The sequence below is a fragment of the Pelobates fuscus genome, chromosome 6 (genome assembly GCF_036172605.1).
Source record: "Pelobates fuscus isolate aPelFus1 chromosome 6, aPelFus1.pri, whole genome shotgun sequence".
In the NCBI taxonomy this organism is placed as follows: domain Eukaryota; kingdom Metazoa; phylum Chordata; class Amphibia; order Anura; family Pelobatidae; genus Pelobates; species Pelobates fuscus.
This window is the reverse complement of record NC_086322.1, coordinates 39,957,579-39,973,627: the sequence shown is the minus strand read 5'-3', so window position 1 is coordinate 39,973,627 and position 16,049 is coordinate 39,957,579. Positions and strand designations below refer to the sequence as shown.

The following is a 16,049-nucleotide window of genomic DNA, read 5'->3' as shown; positions in this document are numbered from 1 at the left end:
ATCATATTATACAAGAGCTGAATTATTTTCTTGTTATTTTCAAAGTGTGAAATGCCTGTTTCAGAAACAGCTCTCATAATATTATTTAACAAATAGTATCTATAGTCAAAAAGGGGAATTTGTATTGATTCATTCAAAATATTATTATGAAGATGGACCTATAGTTGTCTACAGCAGCACATGACTTGGAAAACCTAAGTTAAAGGACCACTCTAGGCACCCAGACCACTTCAGCTTAATGAAGTGGTCTGGGTGCCAGGTCCTTCTAGGGTTAACCCATTTTTTCATAAACATAGCAGTTTCAGAGAAACTGCTATGTTTGTGAATGGGTTAAGCCTTCCCCTATTTCCTCTAGTGGCTGTCTCACTGACAGCCGCTAGAGGCGCTTGCGTGATTCTCACTGTGAAAATCACAGTGAGAGCATGCAAGCGTCCATAGGAAAGCATTATGAATGCTTTCCTATGTGACCGGCTGAATGCGCGTGCAGCTCTTGCCGCGCGTGCGCATTCAGCCGACGGGGAGGAGAAGAGGAGGATCGGAGGAGGAGAGCTCTCCGCCCAGCGCTGGAAAAAGGTAAGTTTTTACCCCTTTCCCCTTTCCAGAGCCAGGCGGGAGGGGGTCCCTGAGGGTGGGGGCACCCTCAGGGCACTCTAGTGCCAGGAGAACGAGTATGTTTTCCTGGCACTAGAGTGGTCCTTTAAGCTAACTAAGCTCTCCACTCCGTTTATTTATTATTTTGATCTCAATTTTACAAGTTAGTTCTCAAGTCATGTCAATTTGCCATTTATTAAATAGAACATACCAGATGTAGATATTATGATGTGATCCACAGCTAACATTCTTTAGCACTTGTAAAAGAATAAAAATATGTATTTAGTTGTCTACAGTAAGTCCATGCTAGCATTTACCTCTTAAAGAGAATCATTTGGAGTAAATAATACTCAGTGGCTTTGTGATTATTACATACAAATTGCTACAAATTACAAATTATTGCACAAAACAATATGAGTATATTTATCAGTGTCACATATTTCATTTAGGTTTTAAAAAAATGCACTACTTGTTTATTTCTTGTTTTCAATAAATAATTGGTGCCTACATTTCCAAAATGAAGTAGGTACCTTCCCCATGCATTTTATAATAGTCTATTACAGGGTTAGGCAACCTTTGGCACTCCAGATGTTGTGTACTACATCCCCCATAATTCTCTTACACCCATAATGCTGGCAAAGCATCATGGGAGGTGTAGTCCAAAACATCTGGAGTGCTGAAGGTTGCCTATGCCTGGCCTATTATAAACTCCACTACAATGCAAAACAGAATTCAACATAGAGCTGAATTAAACATATTTTGTTCTAATCAAGACTGTTTCCCCATCTAGAGAAATTATTGTATCTGACATATCTCCCCATATCTCCCTGAAAATGACAGCCCCCCACTTCCTCTGATGCAATAAAATATTAGAATTTTATTAATGCAAATAATAAATTAACCATGCATGGTACCATCCATGCATAGATGATGCCACTTTATCTACTTTATGTGGGTATTATGTTCACTTTTAGACATTATTTTTACATTATGTTCCTACTTTATTTATGGTGCTTTCCTACAATGCCATTGGGTCCCTCACAAACATAAAAGCAATTGTATTGATCTAATTCCATATATGGTATATGGTAAAAATTTTATTTCTTTATTTATACTATGATTTCAGACATTGGACTAAATTATATTAGATAAGCTTATCTCATTTAATTGAATACTGCTTTTTACATGGAAGTCAATGAAAATACCGCTATTCAAGTAAACGTGATGAGCTTATCTCATCTAACAGAATTTTGCTCATTATCTGTAATACTGCAAAATAAAAGATACCATAAATGTTTAAAATGTATCACCCCTCCAACATATCTGTAGTAGCTCTGTGCATAATTGAAAACTGAAATTGAGAAAATGTACATGGTTATATTTTTCATAAATATTCCTGAAGACATACAATTGCTGTTTTACTCATCCATAATACTCAGTGGCTTTGTGATTATTATATACAAATTGCTACAAATTACAAATTATTGCACAAAACAATGTGAGTATATTTATCAGTGTCACATATTTCATTTAGGTTTAAAAAAAAAATGCACTACTTGTTTATTTATTGTTTTCAATAAATAATTGGTGCCTACAATTATTTGTAGGCACCAGCCCATATTTTAAATTATTGCTATGATAACATTTTTGTTTTAAAAAATGTTATCATAGCAATAATAATTATTGATGCAATTTAACATTTTAAATAACATACTGTACCCTTTACTTTGAAGCAATTCACCCAGAGTCTGACTTACTGTCAAGCTGTAAAAATGTTGTCGCATACAATAGGTTTAACGAAAAGGATAAATAAAAATGGTCAAATACCCTACTTATGGGTTTTTGTAAGGACCTTGATTTACATTTCCTAGCAATTTCCATAAAATGGTAATAGAATAAAACATGGCTTCTATGTTGGAGCACAATGCCATAATTTCATTTTGCATTGAAATAAAACTAAAGCAAAAAATATTTATACATATTTTGGTTGGGAAGGAGTTATTGAAGTTTACGTGAAACATTTATTTCATATTTTAATTTTGTTGTGGTATTTACATTTTACAAATGTTTTATTTTAAATCTCTTTTGTAGTTTTCTTTTTAGTACAACAAGTTACTGATTCAACAAAGAATCAGTAGAAATTTGCTTAAAAGGGACAGGTGAAGTGGAAAAAGTAATTCGCGTAACAGTTATATTTGTGCTTCTTTGCTAATACATATATTGTAAACCCAATTGTATAATTTTCTAAACTTACACAGCACACTCATATACAAATAACAAACAAAGAATCAAAAACACATTGCATAATACTTTGTAGAGGTTGAGAACAAATTTCAAGAAAAGATGCTAGGCAATCATTACAAGTAATAAAAAAAGGAGTAGTGAAGTACAGTATTGGCTATTGATCCATTTTGTTCCCTTTTTTTTATTGGAATGTAAATTTAAAAAAATGCCTGTATGCATTTCCTGAAAAACTCAATTTGATTTCTGAAGTAAAATAAATAAATAAAGAGTTTGACAAAAAAAAAAGTATCTTTGGAACTAATTAAAACATTTACAAAATTTTTAATAAAAAATATATATTTTTTAAAATGCATTAGGAAATAATTAAAGCTTTTTTTTATTCAATGGAAAATCCATGGTGGATTTAATGCCAGTTTTATTTATACAGTGAATAGATAAAAAAAAAAAAAAATCAAATATACATTAAATAAATTACACACCTCTGAAGATCCCTCGTTTTCTACAATCTCTTGCAATCTCCGGTCCCTGTCTTCACGTATCATTTTAATTTTGAATTCACTCAGGTTTGATTTTTTTTACAATTTTTATTATTATTTAGAAAACACTAAAAATAGTTTGTTTTATGTCACAAGCATCTCGATCACTGCTCGCATTGAATAAAAAAGAAAAAATAAGAATAAGAAATTCTCACACAATTCAGTTGTGTGAGTTTTTTCCATTTGTCTTTATTTTTTTCAATGAATAAGGTGTCTCTTGTATCTGAATTGTAAATACACAAGTGGTGTTTTTGTTGGAAGTGATATACCAGGGTAATATGTATGTTTCAGTCTTTATTTTGTCAACAGTTTAATTTATACTCTAAACTCTTATCAGGTCTTGATTCTTGTGGATGATAACTGGACAATTACAGGGAGCACAGTGAGCTTTAGTATGCATGGAAGTTGTATGGTAAGCATAGTTTTAACAAGGAAACATCTGTTTACAGAAGATCCTTGTGAATTCAAAGAGATCAGATTTCTACCATAGGTAATTCTGAATCAAACTAACTATAATAACAAGTAATCCTGTTATAGGAATAAATTACATACCATAATACATATCGAGATATTTAAAAGCAAATAAAGCTGAACTAGAATAGTTCTCTATGTCAGTTATGCTTTCAGTTTGATTACAGATGAATAGTGACTGTACATTAAAAACACTTAGAGAAATGTATGGTAATGTGTTAGGAACTTAAGCAATTTCTTGGAATTTTTCCGTTAAATTGAATAGTTGGCATGCAACTTAAGACACATAGCATTTAACCCTTTCAGGCACTGAAATGTAAGCAATATAGTTTTCTCAATTTTGGATTGGGGTGTCATTTAAAAAAGCAATATAGTTTAATAGGTGGCTGAAAAACCTACCAAGTTACATTGTAATAGATGAGAGTAGGGTAAATGTGTAAGTCTAATTTTTCTAATGAGTCACAATTAAGAGATAAAAATACCTATTAGCAGTGGGGTTAATTATAGTGAAAATAGACAAAATAGATTTGCCATCAATGATTTACTATCTAGAATTTGTAGCTGAAGTTAGTACTGAATCCTGCTGATAATATTACTCCTGTGCTGTACTAAAACAAATTCTAATATCCCTCCTTATTATCTATATTAAATATTATCACTTTACTGCACATCATATTAACAGTCCTTTTCATTATCGGTATTAAATATCATCACTTTACTGGACTTAACTGGACTTTACTGGACTTAATACTAGTCCTTCCGGATGCTCCTTTTAAATATTATCACTGTACTTTATGTCTTATTAACAGTCCTTCCCATTATTTGTATTTAACATTATCACTGTCATATTAACAGGCCTATCTATTGCCAATATTAAATGGTTACTCCAATCATCATAACCAGCAAAGTCCACTGTAGTGGTTATCATGCCAAGAGTACCATAGCTTAGTAATGGATCAAACTGTTAAGCAAAGTTTTCAGTTTCTGCATAGCTACCAAAGCTAGAGACTGAGGCCATTAACATTTATTGCCTGAGTGTGTCAAGACTGACATCTGTGCAATAAAAGTTGCACAGAATTGGCTGATGACACCCAAATGATGCTTTTAGAGGTGGAGTTACATCTCCAGCAGCCAAGGCATTATATTCTATATGTGCAGCTTTTCATAGCAAAACATACAGAATCTAGGCACCATGACCATGTCAAATCACTGAAGTGGTTCTGTTGCTTGGAGTAACCCTTTAAATATTGTCACCGTACTGCACATCATACTATCAGTCATTCCCATTATCTGTATTTAATATCATTCTACTGCATAGCCTACAAAAAGTCCTTCCAGCTCTTCATGCTAAATACTATCACAGCACTGCATGTCCAACTAATAATCCTTTTCATTCTCCACACTTAATATTATCATTGTGTTGCATATCCTGCTAAAAGTCCTTCCAACCCTCAGTGCTAAATATTATCTTGATGTCCTCAATAGTGATGTCGCGAACATGAAATTTGCCGTTCGCGAACAGCGAACGCGAACTTCCGTAAATGTTTGCGAACGGGCGAACAAGCTTGGCCTACAAGCATAAATAAAATTTTCCTTGAAACTCTTCTAGCTCCTGTTGACCTTTGCGTTTGGTGGACTGAGCCTCGTCAGGATCACTGTTCAAGCCAACCTAAAAGAAGTTCAAAACAAAACTAAACTGGCTCAGAAGAACCTTTTTCTTATTGACATCATGTCTTCACTATGGAATGCATGGACCTAATCTCTCTTTGACCTGTATTTTATATTTTTTTTATCAAAATGAAGTAATTCTATGACCTGTTCTAAAAATCTGTCCTGTAGTGTCCAAGGTTTAGCTGGGTGAGTGAAGAAAGGCTGAGAACATCAACTCTCTCTGTAGTGATAGCTCTCTATATACAAGTAGCTGCCCATTGACAGAATAGTATTTATCTCAATAAGTGCCCACTGATAGGCTAAGAGTATCAGTAGATACTCTCAGCCTACATGTTACCCAGCTAACCTTTCTTTATGCGATACTGCAGAGCAGAACGGAAGCCAGAAGGCAGTTGTGTCAGGCACCAGAGTCCAAGCATCAGGGTAAACTGTTACTAAATGGTTTAATCCTTGGTGCTTGGACACTTCTGCGTCCATACTAACTTAAATAAGCTTTAGTTAATATGTGGTTGGCAGTGTTGGTTAAGGACTAAACTATGCAGGACTGCCCTCAAATATCCTAGATATGAGCTCATTATACTAGGGATGTCTTTCCATTTAGGGCACTTCAGAAGAGGTCTGTTCGGCCAGAAGCTGCAACAAGGTCTTTGTTAAAAAAATAAACAAATCAAACTGGACACATATGCAGCCTCCAAAATATTTTGCATGCACTGCTAAACACCCTGTTCCTATAAGTGAATAATTATGTTTATATTCACTGAATGCCCCAAATTGATCCTTTTCACCATACTTAATTTTAGTATTATCGATAGATAAATTTGCATTAGATTGAACATTGAAAAGGAAAATTTTCCACAGTATCATTATAATCCTCTCCCGTAAACATTGTTTTTTCACATGCAATAGTCTTGATTATAAAGTTAACCAATATAAAGGGAATGCTTATAGTTATTCATAAAACACTTTTCTTATATTTTAGGAATGCATTTTTCCAGAAATTACACAAAACCTGCAAAAATATATAGCCTGTATGTAAAATCTCCCTATTTAGTATGTATAATTGCATGTTAAAACCAGCTTTCTGTCCTACAGAGCACATCATTCTGTTATTGCAATCTCTGACTACTTGAGAATCCCATTTGAATCATATATATATATATATATATATAGACACTGCAGGGGTAACATTTATATGCCTTTAGTATCTTGGAGAAGGACTGTATAGCACATTGACAATGTGATTTAGGAGGAACTTAATTTATGAAATAACTTTACATTTCTAACAGAAATTCAAGCCTTTCTACATATATAGTGGGAGGAAAGGGTTAAGATTCCAATTTTGGGATCCAGAAAAAAAGGTATTGTTTATTGTTTGTACCTAATAAACTTTATTTGCAGTTAAAAGAAAATGTGTTGGAACAGTTACAATATTAAACATTGGACAATGCACTTATTCTATTAACAACTTATTGTCATCACCTGATCAGCAACTGCACGAGCCAATTTGTCCATCCTAGAACCCGCTTCTGCGATCTTCTTTGCGGCATTAATCACATCAGACGTATTCTTTAGCGGGCCTTTGCCTCTGGGGGAAAAAAGTGTAATTGCAATTGAATTAGATTAGTAAAATAACCACCTGGACTGGACGAACGCAATCATTGATTTTTCTTTTTACCATTATATAAATGATTCCTAATTTACCACAACTTCAGCTCCTGACTAAGAACAGCACAGCTAAGTAAGGAGAGAAATCTGCTTACTTTTCTTTCTTATCTAAAATTTTTTGCCAGCAATTTGGTTTTATAGCTTCTTCAAGCTCATGAATTATATTTATTAGTATGTACATTTTTAAGTGCTCATTAAGAAGACAACCCTTTTGGAATACAGAACTTTATAACTCCAATATTTTCTCGGCTGGTTACTGATGTTACATTTCCTGATACATTACTATACTATAAGTCATTGCCTTCAATCATCACCAAATGTCAGTGATATTTCTCCCTGAGCATGTGCAATGTATGTACATATCAATCAATCAATTATATCACAACTGACAAAGCATGAAATGCTTATACCTGTTTATCTCCAGTATCCAATGAGGCAATTAAATGATAGGCTATTTGAAAATGCATTTTCGATACGGAAGACTTGCTTTATTTGTATTGATGAGTGAAAAAACTGCTGGATCAAGGTATTGTGATTTAAGGATGCAAAGAGGCAACTGAAAACTGTGCCTTTGTTCTTATTTAAATTAACTTTCTAACACAAACTGATCATTTGGAAATAAAGAACTCTCAAAATCTATTACTGATGCCTTCACTACATACCCCAATAATACTTCACCCAACAGTAATTTCAATATATATTTTAAAAAATAAAATGATATATATATATATATATATATATATATACAGTATCTCATAAAAGTAAATACACCCCTCACATTTTTGTAAATATTTTATTATTTCTTTTTTTTTGTGACAACACTGAAGAAATGACACTCTGCTACAATGTAAAGTAGTAAGTGTGCAGCCTGTATAACAGTGGAAATTTGCTGCCCCCTCAAAATAACTAAACACACAGCCATTAATGTCTAAACCGTTGTCAACAAAAATTAGTACTGTATATATTTTTTTATACACATCCAAACACATACAAAAAAGCATGTGCAATTAGATAAATATGTTATTAAAGGGACACTGTAGGCTCTATAACCATTAAATCTCATTCAATTACTAAAAGTGCCTGGCAGTGTCCCTCCATTTAGTGTTAAAGCCTTTTCGAGCAGTTTAACAATGAATGAGTGTCCCTGGCTTCCCATAGATCCACTCCCACTGGAGGTTTGGCAATGGCAGAGATTACACATTTCTTTCAGCAATACCGATTTTTACATACAGTGATGTGATAGACTCTCAAATGAGAGTTTCAGCCAATCACAGATGCTTATTGCTGCTCAACCTAATGCTTACTCATTAGGCCAAGTAGCAAAGCGAGGATGGGTTGCTGGGCACTTATTTATCATTTAAACATTAAAAATTGATTTAATGCTGAATTTAAGTATAGCGCCAGGGGACTCCAGACACTATACAAACTATTTTTTTATGAGATGAAGCAGTTATGATACTTCTAGTATCCTGTTAAGTTAAGGTTACCTTGTTTTTTTATTTATTTAAAGCTCCTACTATCAGCACTCTGCTTAAGCTGTTCTAAAAAAGCAGATGATTTTATTGTGTTTACATTTAAAGCGTAACCCCAAGCACCATAACTATTTTGCTGATTTAAAGTGGACATGATGCCTGGAGTCTGTATGTACTGTGGTTTGCTATGAAATAATGCATATACAGAGTGTAGACCATTTGCTGTGGGAGTTGTTATTGAAGTGTCATTAGCCAGCCCAGAAACAGAGTTCCAGGCTGGCCAATGTCAATTCTGTGCATATTCCATGCACAGAGCAGCATTCATTGCCTGAGAGCAGTCAGCTGGTGCTGTCAACCATCAGGCACTTAGTGTAATCCAGATATAGGACAATCCAATGCAAACCGGTTTGCCAAATTATTATTGGGAAAAGAGGCCATGGTATTTCTGGCATCATAACCACCAAAGCAGGTTGCAGTGAGTAACCCTTTAATGGATGTACTCTTCACTATATATTATTTTATCCTTTATTGTTTCGGTCTCCTAAACTTTGTATCACTGTACTCACCTGATGTATCTCAATGCTCATTCATTATATATTTTTCTAGTATCTCTTCCTTTTCATTTCCTTGGTAGTTCCTCTAGTAGTTAGTGTTATAGTGTTACCCTTATGTCTCATGGGCTCCTTAATTTCCCAAGCTCTCTCACGTCTTCTCAACTTATGTCACTCATTACCTATTTCCTAACCCCAAGTGGATGACTACTATCTCCTTGAACCTCTAGAACTTTATTATTTTGATGCTACTGATGGTTTATTAAGGATTTCACTAAACATCAAATTTAAATGAACTGAAAATTTAATATCAAAATTATGCAAAAATAGGTTTGTTATGCCTATTTTAGGTGAGTTGATTTTTTTTCTCAACTTAGGTATTTTACAAATTCCTTTGTAGTACATTAGAATTTGATATTTAGTAAATAAACTCCTCTCTCGGCTTCTATCAATATCCGTTCTGTTTCTATCAACCCTTGACAAGCTTGCTGCTAATTTATTTTTTCAGCTTTGTCCTCTCCTCGTATGTAGTCAACCTCCAAATCCTTTTATCTTAAAAATATAGTTTGCACGCACCAATTTGTAACACAAGATTTAACCAAAGTCTACACTAGTTTCTATTTTATCTCTGCAAAACACTATGCATTGGTCTTGCACTCACCTACATGGCCTCTAGATAGTCTGGAATGAATTCAGCTGACAGACCTATCTTCCTTAACCATTGCTCTTCTCACACCTTGCCTTTTTTGCTAGTTGTTAAAATGACCTGCTATGACCTTTAAGGATGCCATTTTACATTATGTTTCTCATCTATAAAGCTCTCCAGAACCAGTACAAATCTCTTCTAATTAGCAACTGCAACTTATATTGGACACTCCACTCCGAATACCACCTTCAGCTCTAATCCTTTCTCACACAGATATCTAATTCTTGCTATAGGACCTTTCTAGGTCTCCTTTGTCCAAACAGAATATCTTAGTTTTCTTACCAAATCCTTTACATGTGTTTACTGAGTATATCAACTACCCAAGTAGTCTTCATTCAACAACTATAATCTCATCACACACAGCTATGCTGTGTTTATCAAACTATATCCCTAATATATTAAACACTTGGCTTAAAGAAAAAAATATATAAAAGAGACATGAATATATAAAAGATAACTACATAGTGGCCACAAAATAGTTAACTATCTCGTTGGTACGATTTACTCAATTGTGTGTGCACAACATACAAAAAATATTTACTCTGTCACCTCCGGGGTTCCATACTTTTCTGTTTTTACTCTATCATGCCACTAACCTGTTCAATGACTAGATGTTCAATATCATCACAGTTACTGGTGGCAAATATTATTCTTACCAGCACCCATATCAACGTAGGTGAACATAAAAATTCAATATATTTTTTCAATAACGATTACAAACATGCTCTAGTTGAGTCTCACCGGGTGAAGTCTGTCATTTCCATCATTATCATACACATCTGCTTGGCCAGCACAATAATGTCATTCCCACTGTCATCCCATTTGGCCACTTCGGCATCCAGTTTGCTTTTCTCTTGGTGAAAAATCTCAACCTGTTCGGCAATCTTTGCCTTCTCTTCTTGTGGGAGCTGAGCCATGATAGCCTGGATAAAGTAAATATATATAATATATATGATTCGGGTTACAAGAAAATATTGTTATACTTATGGTTTCTAAAATGATCAAATTGTTTAGCAAAATAAAAGTATTTTAACAAAATCTAAACAATGTTTCTCCAAAATACTGTCAGTGTAATTCAAAGGTTATGCTTAATACATAAAGGGGCACTATGGGCATGAATACAACTGTAATGTATTTAATATGCTGTAATTTTGAATTCTTAATTTTTTATAGTTTTTGCATTACAATTTTTTTTTTTGCAGAATGCTGCACCATAAGCCTGACTTTTTAACCACGCCCACTGATGCCAGAAAAACACTTCCTTAACATATGCATGTACACAGCTCATTTAATGACAGACAAAAATAAATAAATTATCTGAACTAAAAAAAAAACTACCTGGACACTCAGGTAGACATATAATAAGATGCCACTATAGGGCTGTGTGCATATGGGATAAGGAAGTTTTTATGGCCTAAGGGGTGTGGCTAAGGAGGCAGGTTCATGGTTTAAAATTCTGCAAATCATAATTTTTTTTGTTCAAAAACTATAAAACATGCAAAACAAATATTCATAGCATATTAATGAGGCCTACATCTATCAAATACATTAAAGCTGTGTCCCTTTAATTATTTTGCATCCTACAAAATATATAAATTCAGTTAAAATATATTAACATATTTAAAAACAAATTATTTATTTCTCAGTTTTGTCTCACAACCCTAGCAGAGGTTCCTGTGCATGTGTATACATCCTTTCACTGTCCAACCTATTTTCGGTTTCACTGTATGCCCTTATGTAGCGGTTTGCATGGTGGAGGTGCTACCTAACACTCTGGCCGTACTTTATTATGCCATTTGCACAATTTGTACAGCCATAAGGGTGGTTTGGTATAAGCTCTACCTGTGCTAAGGTATACACTCTGTGTGTGGGTAATGCTGGTGTCACATCTGTTGGTTCAATATGCCTCCTTTTACTGGTTTCCCAGCATTAGCTGTGCATTATTTGGTTACCTTAGTTATTTTAGTACTTGTTTCACTGGAGACGTTTGCTTCTCTACATTGTTAAAGTGTTATATGTTTCCCACACTGTGCAGTTAACAAAGTGTTATTATTTTAAACAGTAATCTGCAAGGACAAGCCAAGGTCAAGTCGTATTGACAATCACAGAGTTGATGCCAAGACAGGGGAGACAAGTTAAATCAGTTAACCAATATAGATAGACAAAATAATTTACTGTTTGGAGTACATAGTAGTCACAAAAGGGCAGTGGTCTTAGCTGTATGATTTTCTGGATTGCGTCATTCTTGCTCGACCCAAGTGTCTGTATGCATTGGCTCTGAAATTACACTTATCAATCTGCAGTAGGAAAATGACACATATTCTGCTCAGAATATATAGTCATTCTAAATCCTTCCTGCATCAAAATTGTTGCCAGAATGATGCACAATATGGCAGATTCCTGCTTCAAAAATGTCACAAAAATGATTTACAGAGTGGTTACCAAATATTAACCTTAAAGGAACACTCCAGACCCTTAAAACATTTAAAGTGACACTATAGTCACCAGCACAACTACAGCTTATTGAATTTGTCCTGGTGAGCAGAATCATTACCTTCAGGCTTTTTGTTGTAAGCACTGTCTTTTCAGAGAAAATGCAGTGTTTACATTACAGCCTAGTGATGACATCACTGGCCACTCCTCAGATGGCTGCTAGAGCTGCTTCTTTAAGCAGTCTTGCCTGATGTGCATCACAACATATCAGTGTCTCCTCCCTCTGCATGCAGACACTGAACTTTCCTCATAGAGATTCATTGACTCAATTCATCTCTATGAAGAGATGCTGATTGGCCAGGGCTGTGTTTGAATCATGCTGGTTCTGCCCCTGATCTGCCTCCTTCACAGTCTCAGCCAATCCTTTGGGGAAGCACTGTGGTTGGATCAGGCCACCACTTCTGATGATGTCAGCAGACAGCTCGCATATCTGAGGCAGACAGGGGCAGAGTCAGCAGCTTCAGGCTTGAATACAAGTAAGATTGTACTATATTTAGGGAGGCAAGAGGCCGCGGGGGGGGAGAGGGGGGGGGGGCTAGATGGTGGTTTTAACACTATAGGGTCAGAAATATATGTTTTTGTTCCTGACCCTATAGTGCTCCTTTAAGCCTAGTGAAGTTCTTTATGTGTAAAGATTGTGTCCACTTTTTTTTTTTACACTTTTACAAGCTTTCAGTAGAAATTGGCACTTTAATAAATTAACCTTGTTACACCCTTCCTGGCTGTCTATCCGGCAACCGGTCCTGTTACTTCCTGGTTTGCTTAGCTCAGTGGAACTAAACTCAAGAGACAGCAATTGCCCAGAGCACCTGCCTTGCACAGACTTCTCATTGAGCTGCAGTGGGAAGTCTGTGATTGGACAGCCACATAAAGTTTGTGCTGGGTTAGAAGGGGAGAACTTGTAAAACCACTGGCAATCTGTTCTAGATATAACTCAAATGAAACAATGTACAATTAAATGCATGCATGTTTTTATTGAGTTATATCTACTAAGCAATTATTTTTATTTGTCAATTATTTTTATTTGTCCCTATAAGACTGAAGGAGCAGGCTATAGAAGGGAACCTTAGTGGTGGATAGATGGGGATGAAAAAAAGAAAAGTGACCTTTTTTATGGCCAGGCTTGGGCAGAAAATGAAAACAATATTATGGTCGGTCAGGAGTGAGAGAAGTGGATCGTTCGTCTTGGGAGATAATAGAGACATCATCACTGGCAAGAGATTAGATATGATCATAACTGAATATGAGGGGGATTTAATTAAGGAGGAGTGCAGTTAGTTGGGCCTGGGGCAGCAAGGATCCTAGATACATCACTGACCTAAACATGTTAGATTGTGCATGAAAACAACATTATTAAACAATTTTAAAACCCAGATGGTAACATTCAACAATAATTTGCACATGGAAGGACATTTTTCCCTTCACAGTGTACCATGCATGTAATGGTACGTGACCTATATTTAAATGTCATTATGTTTTTTTCTTATTTATGTCACTTTCAATCAGCCAACATTTCTTTTCTACATATTCTTAAAATGCTCTTGGCTTAAAAAGGAAAAAAAAAATCATAATTGACCTTTTTGAGAACTTGAATTGAAAAAAAAAGGTTATCTCTAAACAGGAGATCAGAAAATGACAAATATGCATGTTAATCAAATTAAAATTCAATGCATGCATTTTAATTAAGGCTTATCATAGAAGCCTAGTGGTTTCCAATTGAAACACAGTGAAGTACTTCTAGAGAATTAGATATCAAAACTCAAACCACCTAAACTATTTTGATGGAGGAAAAGCAGAATCTGTGAAAATTAATTAGCTATGATTCAAAGAATAAGCATATGCTAATTTAAATAATTTCTGTCAATGCAAAATATGGATGATCATTAAGCCTCTTCACTGCTCAAGAAGTCTACTGAGCCTTGCTTCTGGACGAGTTAAGAAAGACAAAGTGGTGTTTTAAAAAATATGTCTGTTTTTCCAATTAGTGCTCACATGTCATTTACTGTATATTAACATGCAATGGGAATAGAAGTTATTGCAATTAATAGTCAAATTAAAACACACTGAGTTTAACTAGTCAAGGCGACCAGTATATAGTAATCTCAGGATCACTTCATAATCATTCATGTTAAGTTTTCAAGCTTTGATCACTTTTTCTAAGCTTCGACACTGATCTTGGGGGTTGATCTAAAACAAACTCTGCAAACAATTTTTGCCATTCAAATTCCAAGCAGATTACAAGCAAAAAACAAGGTGCAAGAGAGTACTGAAAACAGACAACAGCTCAAATACCTTGCCCTTTAGTGGATCTCTGCTCAGATCTCAAGCTGGTTTTAGCTCATCTTGTGTCATTACAAAAATATCCAGCCCATTTGCATATCTGACTGATCCCACCCAAAAAGGTGGTCCAGAACCAAAATGCAGGCTGACTCTCTCTTCCTGGGAGATATAGCAACCCCCGGATGATTGTTTTAGTCTTGTTAGGCTTCACCAGTGAGGTGCAGCTGATAGGCACCGTGAGCAAGGGGTCCACGTCTTGATTACCATTTTAACTTATAGAGAGCAGAAAACAAGGTGCAAAAGAGTATTGTGAACAGACAACCGCTCAAATAGCCTGCCCATCAGTGGGTCCCTGCTCAGATCTCAAGCTAGTTTTAGCTCATCTTGTGCCATTATGAAAAGTACCAGGGCCATTTGCATATCATACAGATCCCACCCAGAATGACGGTCCAGCACTAAAATGCATGCTGGCTCTCTCTGCATGAGAGAGCATTACAGACCTGTTCCGCCATTTTGGGTGCAACTTGTTTTTTTGCTCTCCCATTGGTTACAAGCACACTGTAGTGATGGTTCACTACATATTTTGACTGAAGATTGGCTGGGTTTAAGTTTATGAAAGATGCAAATTATGCAAATATGATGGTGGGATATATATCCCACCCAGAAGTGCGGTCCATATATATATATATGAGGCCAATATGTACCTTTGTAGACAGACTGCTTCGTAAGATGCATTGTTACATTATTCACAGATAATGACTATATATCCATATATTTTTTCTAAATTCTCAATGTGAATTAAATGACAGAGGTTTTTACCGATATTACAACGGAAACATCTCTAATGAGACAGAAGAGGGTTTTCTATGAATCCCTATAAACGTATACAATTCTGAATAGAACGTACGTGGAGTGGGCTGCAGCACTGTAACATGGTGTAATACAAAGACAAATAAAAGCACAAAATGTAGGCTGGTACAGGGCTAATTTCTGGGTTCCCACACATATACCAACATGCCCTTTAGTAAAGTGCCCATTAATTTTCTATTATTTAGTATTTAATTTATATTTACCACATAATGGATTGTGTATTATATGAGCCAATTCCACCAAAATTAACACTCAATAGCAAAATGGAATTAAAAGCTTACTTGAGATCCATTGGGGATATAGCCATTTGGCCTGGCATCAAAAATTGCTTCATTAACACATACTAATTTACATACACGGTAGCACAGAGCCAGTAATTCTCACATTTTGTTGATATATATATTTGTTTCTTGCTCTAAATAAAATATTTGCTATCATTCAGGGCAGAGAATAGAGAATACAAACAAATTATATTTAGCAATCCATTTCTGTGTATTGG

At 35.1% G+C, this 16,049-nt stretch overlaps 1 protein-coding gene across 4 annotated transcripts in view; it reads right to left on the bottom strand.

Moving 5' to 3' along the window:
* Positions 1-16,049, bottom strand: part of CTNNA2 (catenin alpha 2) — a 1,421,691-nt gene that overhangs the window by 100,895 nt on the left and 1,304,747 nt on the right. For all 4 annotated transcript variants that reach the window (XM_063457611.1, XM_063457613.1, XM_063457612.1 and 1 more), the window contains 2 exons: positions 10,649-10,830; positions 6,993-7,098 (listed from right to left, as the gene is read on the bottom strand). In XM_063457611.1, coding sequence (XP_063313681.1) covers positions 6,993-7,098; positions 10,649-10,830 — 288 coding nt within the window. The remainder of the gene's footprint in view (positions 1-6,992; positions 7,099-10,648; positions 10,831-16,049) is intronic.